The sequence below is a fragment of the Macadamia integrifolia genome, unplaced genomic scaffold, assembly GCF_013358625.1.
Source record: "Macadamia integrifolia cultivar HAES 741 unplaced genomic scaffold, SCU_Mint_v3 scaffold1712, whole genome shotgun sequence".
Classification (NCBI taxonomy): Eukaryota; Viridiplantae; Streptophyta; class Magnoliopsida; order Proteales; family Proteaceae; genus Macadamia; species Macadamia integrifolia.
The window spans coordinates 104,405-115,420 of NW_024868321.1; the positions used below are offsets into that span (position 1 = coordinate 104,405).

General features: G+C 38.1%; 1 protein-coding gene and 1 non-coding gene across 2 annotated transcripts in view; both read right to left on the reverse strand.

Annotated features, from left to right (window-relative positions):
- LOC122064681 (probable aspartyl aminopeptidase) overlaps window positions 1-11,016 on the reverse strand; it is a 28,417-nt gene that overhangs the window by 16,338 nt on the left and 1,063 nt on the right. Inside the window, exon 3 of the mRNA XM_042628451.1 lies at window positions 10,399-10,671. Within this exon, the coding sequence (XP_042484385.1) occupies window positions 10,399-10,671 (273 nt within the window). The remainder of the gene's footprint in view (window positions 1-10,398; window positions 10,672-11,016) is intronic.
- Window positions 2,445-2,551, reverse strand: LOC122064685. The gene has a single exon (XR_006135797.1). It is a non-coding gene; the product is annotated as a small nucleolar RNA R71 (small nucleolar RNA).

Consider the following 11,016-nt stretch of genomic DNA (forward strand, 5'->3'; position numbering starts at 1 on the left):
TCTAGGGTAATAAAACATGCATTTTATATATTTAGAATGGAGCTACCTTGGGTTTTACTCTCTTTTTGCAGGTTTTATATTTTAAAGACTTTAAGCATTATCGGGCATCATATCTTTCCAACAACAACTATCTAGTGTAGTTGGTGAGTTATGGTAAGCAAAATTCCCTTACTCACCAGGAGGTCTCAAGTTCGAATCTCATGATTGTCTTTTTTTGGAGAATTTTGTTGGAGATTTCTTACTTTTCACTCACTTAAAGCACTAAGGGCATGGAGGAAATTTCCACTTCAAATTAGAAGCAAGGAAAATCATGAGAGGGGTTTCCTGCGCAAGAAAACAAAAAAAAAAAGGGAGAAATAAATCTTGTCCAAATCTTCTCTCTTCCACATCATCACCAAAAGATTGTCCTAATCACACAAAGCAAGAAGGAAAATCATCCCTTGGAGGGAGAAAAAAAAAAGGAAAGAAAATAAGCAAAAACAAAATTATAAAAAATTTCTCCAAGTTTATTTCTCTCTTCTCTCTCCTCCACCTTAGCACTTTTAGTTCAAAAGATCTCACTACCAATTGTGGGTTACTCCCTTTTAGGAAAGAGAAATTTATTACCCTACCTCCCCATTTCCTATAAATACAACTCATATAAGAGGAGGGGAGACACTTCATTCTTCTTCTAGGTTTTTTTTTAGTTGCTCTATCTCTTTCTCTAGTTTTCTCTTTTTCTAGCTCTAGTTCTAGGTTTATGCTTTAAACACTTTTGTAAGTTCTTTTTATTCAATTAATGCAAGCACTTTTGTTTTTGATTCAGTTTTTTTATTTTTATTGTTTAAGCAGTTGAAGTTGTAATTTTCAAGTTCTAGTTTGAGGCTTAGTTCTAGGTGACAATAACAAGCTATGAAGCATGTCTTTCAAGTTTCATTTTTTTTTTCTTTAGATTTGTTTTCTCCAGTACTAGAAATTTCAGATTTGGTTTATTCCAGATCTGGTTTTTGGTATTGGTAGTATCTCAAATCAATCAAATTTTCAGTTCAAGGGTTGAAGTTCAAGTAAGTAGGCTCTTTCAGTAGTCTTCTCTCCCCCCTCTCATTCCCTCTTCTGACTACCCTTTCTTTCTTAAATTAGGATTTTAATTTCAGTCGTTACATTATTGCTATCTCTTTCCCCCAAGGTTTATGGCCAGTGTATGTGTTGGCTTTGCCCCTCCTAGCCATAGAACCATCAATTTATTGTTTTTATTTTAATTGTCTCCCTTTCCCTAAAGCCAAGTAGAGTAACCCTTGTAAGAGTGACTCTCTGGTCAAGTAGGGAAGCTCATATTATGATGCATCCCTCGGGCTTTTCCTTTATTATTTTTTTTAATTGCGTGGGTTGTTTATTTTCAGTTATTTATTTATTTAATTTTAATTACATGGCTTGCGTCTTTAAATTCTTAGATGACGAATGGTTAGGACGTTATTTTAGATACATTTGTTTAGGATGCTAATTAGAATTAGATCACAACCATTAATCAGTTCACTTTCGCATTATTAAAAGAAAAAAAAATAAAGTGGTTGCTTTCCCTGTGTTCGACCTGTAGCTACACTGATTCGTACGCTTGCGGTTATATTTTAAAATCTCAAACAAGTTTTTAACGCCGTTGCCGGGGAGACAATTCCATGTTATTTTTCGCTTTCTTTTGGTAAATCGAAGTGCTTTGTTTGCTTTGTTTTGTTTTTCCTTTTCTTTTATTGAATTCCTGAGAATAACAACTTGCAATAATAGTTGTATCGGTGGAGGTCACCATGCCTCACAGTATGATAAAGACAGGTTTCGCCCTGTAGCAGTACCTCAGGAATTGACCTCAGCAACCCCAGATCCTAAGCTCCCAAAAAGCAAAAAAAAATCAAAAAATCATTAAAAAAAAAGTTTTGTTATCCATTCTTGTGCTTGTTTTACTCTAGTTGTAGGTAGTTTTCTATTGCATGAGTGTTAGGTGGGTACGTAATACTAAGAATCAGTTAGAAAGAATAGATCCAACAAGTAGTAACCCTATACATTTGCTCTCTTTAAAACCTTTCAATATGGGAGACCATCATCAAAACCCTTCACCTAAATCTCTAAAAGATAGGTTCTACTCTGCTAGAACAGCCCAACCTTCCTGCATAGTTCTACCACAAGCCCAAGGCAATAATTTTGAACTCAAATCTCAATACATCACTATGTTGTCCCACTTCCATGGGTTGACCTTTGAGGATGCATACCTATTTCTAAGGGAATTTGAAGAGGTATGTGTTTTAATTAAGATCCAATAGCTTTCTGATGATGCTGTTAAACTTAGGTTTATCACTTTTGCATTAAAAGACCAAGCTAAGAAGTGGTTGTATGGGTTATCTACAAATTCCACAACCTCATGGGAACAGTTCACAGTTGTCTTCCCTAAGAAGTTTTTCCCAACTCACGAGACCAATAAGCTTAGAAGTGATATCCTTCAGTTTAGGCAAAAGCCTAGTGAGTCATTTCCCAAACTTATGGAGAGATTCAAGGATCTACTCCAAGAATTCCCTCACCATGGCCTAGACTTATAGCATTTATGTCAAATAATTTATGAGAGTATTGATTACCCAACTAAACAAATGATAGAGTCTATGTGCCCTGAGGGATTCACATCCTTTACAGATGAAGGAAAGGCATGAGAATTCTTACTTAACTTAGCAGACAAAACTAGTGAGTGGGAATCAACCTAAGAGAGTGAAAGAACCATAGGAGGAAAAGGATATTTTGTGGATGGGATAGTAGCCAAGGAAGCCCATTTGGATAGCCTAATCAAGAGAATTGAGGCTATTGTTCCTAGAGAGCCATCATCAGTTAATTTGGTTAAGATTTGTGCTTGGTGCCAGGCCCCTGGACATGTCATAGAAGAGTGCCCCAACACCTCTGGAGGCACTTCTAATGATAGTGTTAATGCCTTATACCAGAATAATCCATATAATAACACCTACAATCCAAGATGGAGAAATCACCCAAATTTCTCTTGGAATCAAGGCAACCAAGCAGGGCCTTCCAATTTCCATAATCAAGGTCAACTTGGACTCCAAAGGCCTCCCTTTGCACAACAATCTTTTTCCCAAAATACTTTTCCTAGGTCAAATGTAGGACCTCAGGCTAGTTTTCCTAGGGGCCCTCTCCTATCATCTTATCAGTAACCCCCTGGGTTTACCAACATTGGAGAGGCAAGTAGAATAAGTGACTTGGAAAAAAATATAGCCCTCCTCATGACAAGCCATCAAAATCTTACGAGAGAACTCACTCAAGTTGTCTCAATTATGCGTGAGAGGGAGAAAGAAACTTTATCCAGTCAACTAGAGCTTAACCCTAGGCATCATCAGCCTGTTAGTTCACAAACACTAACTAATGCACCACTGAATATAGTACAAGGTTAGACCCAACAAGGGCCCTCTAACCAATGTAATGTTTTTTATGCCCTTAGGAGTGGTAGAGAGTACCAACAGAGCGTTCCTAAATCTTCCCCATCTATTACTCCTGTTAACTCTCCTTCAGTTGAGGACACAAGTGTGCCTCTTATTCCAGGTTCGTCTGATGAACCTAAAGATTCTTTTGAAACTAAAGATGATTTGGTTGAGGAAACCAAAAATGATTCTTCTGAAAAAGGGCAAATCACTAACAGTCCTTATGTTCATCCTATCCCATTTCCTAATCGCTTGGTACACAAAAAGAAGACTGCTTCCATGGATAAAATTTTAGAAGTCTTAAAAAAGGTAGAAGTGAGCATCCCTCTTTTGGATGCCATATCCCAGATCCCCGCCTATGCAAAGGTGCTGAAAGATTTGTGTACTCACAAACGTATCACTAGTGTGCCCAAAAAGGTGTTCTTGGCAGGTAACATTAGTTCCATAATTACTCAGCCTATAACAGCCAAGTATAAGGATCCAGGGAGCCCTACCATATCTTGTGTCATAGGCAACACCTACATTGAGCATGCCTTACTTGACCTTGGTGCAAGTGTGAATCTTTTACCTTACCATGTGTACAAGCAACTTGGATTGGGAGAATTGAAAGCCACTGGAACTACTCTTCAGTTGGCAGATAGGTCTGTTAAGATTCCTAAACGGATGGTTGAGGATGTCTTACTAAAGGTGGGGGAATTTATTTTCCCTGTTGATTTCATTGTGTTAGATACCAAGCCCTTCTCAACCAAGGATGAGATCCCAATAATTCTAGGAAGACCATTCTTAGCTACCAGTAATGCATTAATCAACTGCCGGAATGGTTTCCTAAGATTATCTTTTGGTAACCAAATTGTTGAGTTTAACATGTTTAGGATAGGCAAGCAACCACATATGGAAAAAGAGATCAATATGCTTGAGGATTTTCTGGATTTTTCTGATGATTAAGTTACCAACTTTGATATTGATTTTGATTTAGAATTCCAAGAGTGTATGGATGAGTTAGATGATGATAGTGAAAATTTCTTTTCTGAAGTCTTGAGTCTTCATATACCTGTGGAGCCCTTAGGACCCCTTTCCAATTCCATTCCCAAACCTTCCATAGTTGAGCCCCCTAAGCTAGATCTTAAGGAGTTGCTATCTAATTTGAGGTATGCTTTCCTAGGGCCTGACCAGACTCTTCCTGTAATAATTTCTTGAAATTTGACTTCTAGCCAGGAAGAGGAGTTACTTAAAGTGTTAAAAGATAATAAGGAAGCCCTAGGTTGGACCATGGCTGATATCAAGGGTATAAGCCCTTCTATTGTGCAACATCATATACATCTTATAGAGGATTCCAAACCATCCACGGAACCCCAAAGAAGAGCTAACCCAGTGATGATGGAAACCATTAAGAAAGAGATCCTAAAGTGCTAGGATCATGAAATAATTTATCCTATTTCTGACAGCCAATGGGTAAGCCTAGTTCACGTAGTGCCTAAGAAGTCTGGTGTGACTGTAGTTCCTAATGCCAATAATGAACTAATTCCAACCCGTGTCCAATCAGGGTGGAGAGTGTGCATAGACTACAGGAAACTTAATGTGGCAACCTGGAAGGACTACTTCCCATTGCCATTCATTGACTAGATGCTAGAGAGGTTAGCTAGACATGAATACTATTATTTTCTTGATGGATATTATGGCTATAACCAGATCCCAATTGCTTTAGAGGACCAACGTAAGACCACTTTTCCTGCCCATATGGAACATTTGCTTATAGGCGTTATGCCCTTTGGGCTTTGCAATGCCCCTGCTACGTTCCAACGATGCATAATGAGCATCTTTTCTGACATGGTCGAAAAATTCTTAGAAGTATTTATGGATGACTTTTCAATTCATGGGAATTCCTATTCTAAATGTCTTCATCATCTTTCTCTAGTTTTGAAAAGGTGCATATCTAAGAATTTGGTTTTGAATTGGGAGAAATGCCATTTCATGGTTAAATCTGGTATTATTTTAGGCCATGTAACATCCAATGAGGGAATTAAGGTAGATAGAGCCAAAGTGGATTTAATTGATAATTTACCACCTCCTCAATCTATTAAGGACGTCCGGTCTTTTCTAGGGCATGCGGGCTTCTACAGAAGGTTTATTAAGAACTTTAGTCAGTTAGCCCGACCTCTCACCTCATTACTTGCCAAAGATCAAACTTTTGAGTTTTCTAAAGAGTGCCTAGAATCCTTTAAATAACTTAAGAAGGAGTTGACCAATGCACCCATTGTTCAACCACCTGTTTGGACTTAATCTTTTGAACTGATGTGTGATGCTTCGGATTTTGCCATAGGAGCGGTTTTGGGTCAAAGGATTAATAAGTTGCCCACTGTCATTTACTATGCTAGTAGGACCTTAAATGATGCACAACTCAATTATACAACCACTGAAAAAGAATTTTTAACGGTTGTGTTTACATTAGAAAAGTTATGGTCTTACTTAGTTGGTTCACATGTGGTGGTGTATACTGATCATTCTGCTCTCAGATACTTAGATCAGAAGAAGGATGCCAAAGCCCATCTCATTAGGTGGGTTTTACTTTTGCAATATTTTGATTTAGAAATTAGGGATAAAAAATGAGTTGAAAACTTAGTTGCAGACCATTTATCCCAGCTTTCCAATTCCTTGACTGTCGATTCTCCAGTCAACGAGAACTTTCCAGATGAACAATTATTTGCAATGTCCAGTGAACCATGGTTTGCTGACATTGTCAACTTCTTAGTTTCAGGTGTGACTCTGGATCACTGGTCCACCCAAGATAAGTATAGATTTCATTCCCAAGTTAAGCACTTTTTCTGGGATGATCCTTATTTGTTTAAGATATGTCCGGATCAGATTATCCAACGATGTGTTCCTGATCATGAGCAACTTTCTATTCTCTCTTTTTGTCATGATCATGCATATGGTGGACACGTTGGACCTAAGAAAACTGCCGCAAAGGTTCTCCAATGTGGATTTTATTGGCCCACTCTTTTTAAAGATGCTTTTGATTTTTGCAAGGCTTGTCCTGCCTGCCAGTCTTTTGGCCGTATCAATAAGAGGAACATGATGCCCCTCAACCCTATTTTGGTAGTTGAGATCTTTGATGTATGGGGCATCGATTTTATGGGACCATTCCTTAATTCCTTTGGGAATTTATACATACTTTTGGCCGTTGATTATGTTTCTAAATGGATAGAGGCCATAACTTGTAAAACTAATGACCACAAAGTGGTGGTCCAGTTTCTAAAAGAGAACATTTTTTCCCACTTTGGTGCACCACGTGCAATAATTAGTGATAGGGGTACTCATTTTTGTAATCGGCCTTTTGAGGCCCTAATGAAAAAGTATGGGATCACCCATAAGTTATTTACCCCTTATCACCCCAAACTAGTGGCCAAGTGGAGGTGTCTAATAGGCAGATCAAACAAATCTTGGAGAAAACTGTTAATCCCAACCGTAAGGATTGGTCCCTTAGGCTCATTGATGCCTTATGGGCCCATCGGACTGCATTCAAGACCGACCTTGGTCAGTCTCCCTACCATTTGGTGTATGGAAAATCTTGTCACTTACCAGTTGAGTTGGAGGATAAGGCCTTTTGGGCCATCAAGAAGCTCAACTTTGATTTGTCTGATGCGGGAATTCATCGTAGGCTCCAACTATCTGAGTTGGAGGAACTTAGGAATGAAGCCTATGAAAGTTCTAGGATTTACAAGGAAAAGACCAAAGCTTTCCATGATAAGCACATTCTGCGTAAATCTTTTGCAATTGGTGATAAGGTCTTATTGTACAACTCTCGATTGCATCTTTTCCCTGGTAAGCTTAGATCCCAATGGGATGGTCCGTTTATTGTCCATAATGTACATCCCCATGGGGCTATGGAGATTTTGAATCCAGGAACAGGGGTAATTTCCAAGGTTAATGGTCAGCATTTGAACCGTTCCTCGAGTTTCCTACTACTGGTAGTAAAGAGGTCATGGATCTCCATGAACCTCTTTACATTGATGACTAACTTTTAATCAGTTATGACCCCCTTGCATTGTCTTCGTTTTTAATTCTTTCCATGCATTGAGGATATTGTATGACTTAAGTGTGGGGGAGGGAAACCAGTTTCTGCTTTTTCCACTTTGTTTTATTTGTTTTTCTTTTTGTTTTTTTGAGCTTACTAAAGGATGAAGTCCTACTTTGGCTTTTGGCTAATGATCATACCATTCGGTTGCTTCATTAATGTGCAAAATAAAAGTTTTGACTAAGGTACCCATTTTGAACGTATACAAACCCTGTTGAGAAGAAAGAAACAAGCCTGTGTCTTGAGATGGGACTTTCTTTTGAAAAATAAGAGACCCCTGTTTTATGGTGTTGGACCATATGTAAGTCTGTGGGTTCTTTGTACTTTTGATTTGGAGTTGAGACATTCTTTTTAATTTGGCATGAGTTGACAAATGCACAATTTTAAATGAAATGTGAAATGTGGTATAAAGAAGAATAAGAGTTGATTCCCTTAGAACTAGACAGGTCATTGCGCCTCAAGAAGCGTGGTGTCTTGATCGAAATTCCTAGGGAGGAAACTTCTGAAAGAACTCTAGCATCACTGTCTTTGTGAGCATATGCAAAAAGCGAAGCTACATAGTAACTTGGGTGTTTGGTGTTTGCTCCACCATGTCATTCAGGCCAAAATTAGTGGAGTAGAATAGAGTTTATTAAGCGAAAAAAAAAATGTGCAAATGTCATTAATGCTTGGCAATATGTTTTGGTCAAAAACACTCCAACACCTTAGTCATTGGTTCCCTATTTCTTCACAAGTGGTTTTACCTTAAGATAAGGATGTTTTGGAAGAGACGAGGTGAGTTCCAAATTAAGAAATATGCTAATGCCTGGAATTGATAAAGGGTAATAAAAGTTCAAGTGTGGGGGTCCCTTGTAAGAAAAATTATCTTTGCTCCGGATCGGTATGAGCCTTACCTTTAACCAAGGTTGGGATTTATTTATTCTGAATTTTGGGAGTATATTCACTGCAAACACCCACGAGATACAACTCGTCCACTAAGGGTGACCTAGGGGTTTAAAGGCTTATTGCACATGCTAAGTGCAACCGTGATTCCTACGAAAGTGAGTTAGGTTTTTTGTTTTTATTCTTTTTCTTTTTGTTTTGCTCGAGGACTAGCAACAGTCATATCGGTTGTCTCTGCTTTGAATCCCTCAACATAGACCTCTTTGGGGAGGACTATTTATTTCTTGTTGTACTTCCTTAAAATTTCTTTTGTCATGGTAGCATCTTTTGGAGGTGGACGGTAGAAGAAACCAAACTAGGCGTCAAACTTTTTCTCAAGTGCAATCATGTGTTCTGATAATTTCATCACCTCCTTGTAGATTATCATCAATGCTAGCCATGGTAGGATTTGCTACCAATTAATGTAGGAGCTGGTTCAAACGCAAGCCAACCTTACAGTAGGATCGCTATTCCAGTAGCTGATAGAATCTCCGAGAAACTTGCTTTCCAGAAATTCAGATTTGATGGTATCGCAGGAAACTAGTAATAGAAATTAAAGATGAAATTAAATAGAAAAAAAGAGAACGGGAAGGGGGATAGGTTGCGTCGAGTATCTCTCTTCCCTAGGGCATCTCACCCAAGTTGTCTCTCACAGCACTGCATCTCACAGTTTTCCAGTACAAAGCTTTTTTTTTTTTTTCATTCAATCGTGGGCTGTAGATCAGCCTTCTTCCTTTATTTATAATGTCAATTGGTTACATCAATTGGGGCTTCTTTGTCCTAAATTAGAAATTAATTAACTAAGAAATAAAGAGTCCTGAAATTAGAAACTTCCTATTACATAGAACAAATCTAAATTAAAATTGGAAAACCAACCTCTAGTTGATAAAATCCAGCATGCAAGAAAGGAAACTTCCTAAAAAATAGCACTAAAATAAGCTGTCAAATCTTCTTTATTCTTCTCTACGTTTTGGCCATGGGACCCACAAGATCTTCATATATCCCCTCCACAAAAGGCTGGTTGATGACTAATAACTTCCCCAATTAACTGGATATAATCTTCCCCATTTATTCTCCAATCTCTCCACACTACGAGCTGGCTTAGGAACCCATATTGGTTACAGTTCACTTGAATAGTAAAAAAACATTTTTTTTTCTGAAGTTGATTCTCAATCCTCTTCTTCTCAAGCTTTGATCTGCCTCAACTTGCCCTGTCTTAAAAAAAAAAAAACTCGACCCCGAGTTTTGTATAGTTTAAGGACAAAACACACTGCTGAAGTGGCAGATGTACAAGTAATATCAGATGGCCACCAATTTTGTCCACCCTATAGCTACACCATTCCTCTTTTTGTTGACTTTTTTATGGATATAGATGCTATCGTAACCACATGGATAAATCTTGATGACACTCTACATTTGCACACCAATACCTTATTGTCTATGATTTATCCTTTTGTGGTAGAAGTATGGAGAGATGTCATTGCATCCACAGTTATAGTTTGGGTTCCTCCAAGGATTTATTCTCTCCACGTCAGCTCTCATCTGTGAAGCATTTCAAGAGAAAGGTAAAATGCTGTGGACATTAACATGGCTCTATTCTTTGGTGCGTGGATGAAAAAGGAATGAAGATCTTCAATGACCACGCTGTTTTGGGCATGTGGTTGTCAATAGCATCAAGTACAATCTAATTTGTGGATTCTTATTTTGTACAGGGATGTAGTGTAATTGTGACTTTCAACTTTTTGTCGCTGTTCAACTACTACAGACTTGTGCAACTAACCTTTTCTCTTTAATAAATCTTGTCTCTGACTAATGGAAATAAATAAATTCTACAAATCATTTAAATAGAGCATGCACCAATTGTCCATAGAGTCTAACAAGAAGATATATTTCTATTACAGTTTGACCATAATCAAATAGAAAACAAGCAATGAAATCTTCAAGAACTAAATGGCGAACCGGTCAAGATGAATAGCCAATGTTGGTACTCGTAACAAAGGTCTCCTCACTTTGACAAGCTTATGCATAAAGGATCCATCGTTAGCCTTTACTATAACCCTTCCTGCTACACTTAAATCCCTATCAAACCATGTGTGCCATAAACCACCTCCATAAGTTTGTACATTGACCATAAGGTATCCAGATTTTGATGAAGCAGACTTGGGTTTAAGCTTTAGGCATGGACTATCAGTATGTGCAGCAATCACATGAAAACCATTACCCACATTGTACCTGCAAAGCAAATTGAAAGTGCATAACCAAATTAACTCTAGTGTCACTAAGCAACATAATCAAAATTACCAAGAGAGAAAGGGACAGAAGGGGCAGGAGAGGCAGTTGCTGATTAATGAGGAAAGCAACAGGGTATTTGTACGCTGTGAAAATAAAGAAGCAATGGAAGTGAGTGAAGTCTCCAGCAAAAGATTTTAAGCAGAGATGGTGATGAGAGGAAAAACTATATGGCTAAACTCTTTATCCTTGGTGTTTACTAATCAATGAGCATAGCCTGAGATATGGGCTTGGTTAAACCTGATGAAACCTAACTTTATCTAGGACTAGGACCAACAGGAACCAACA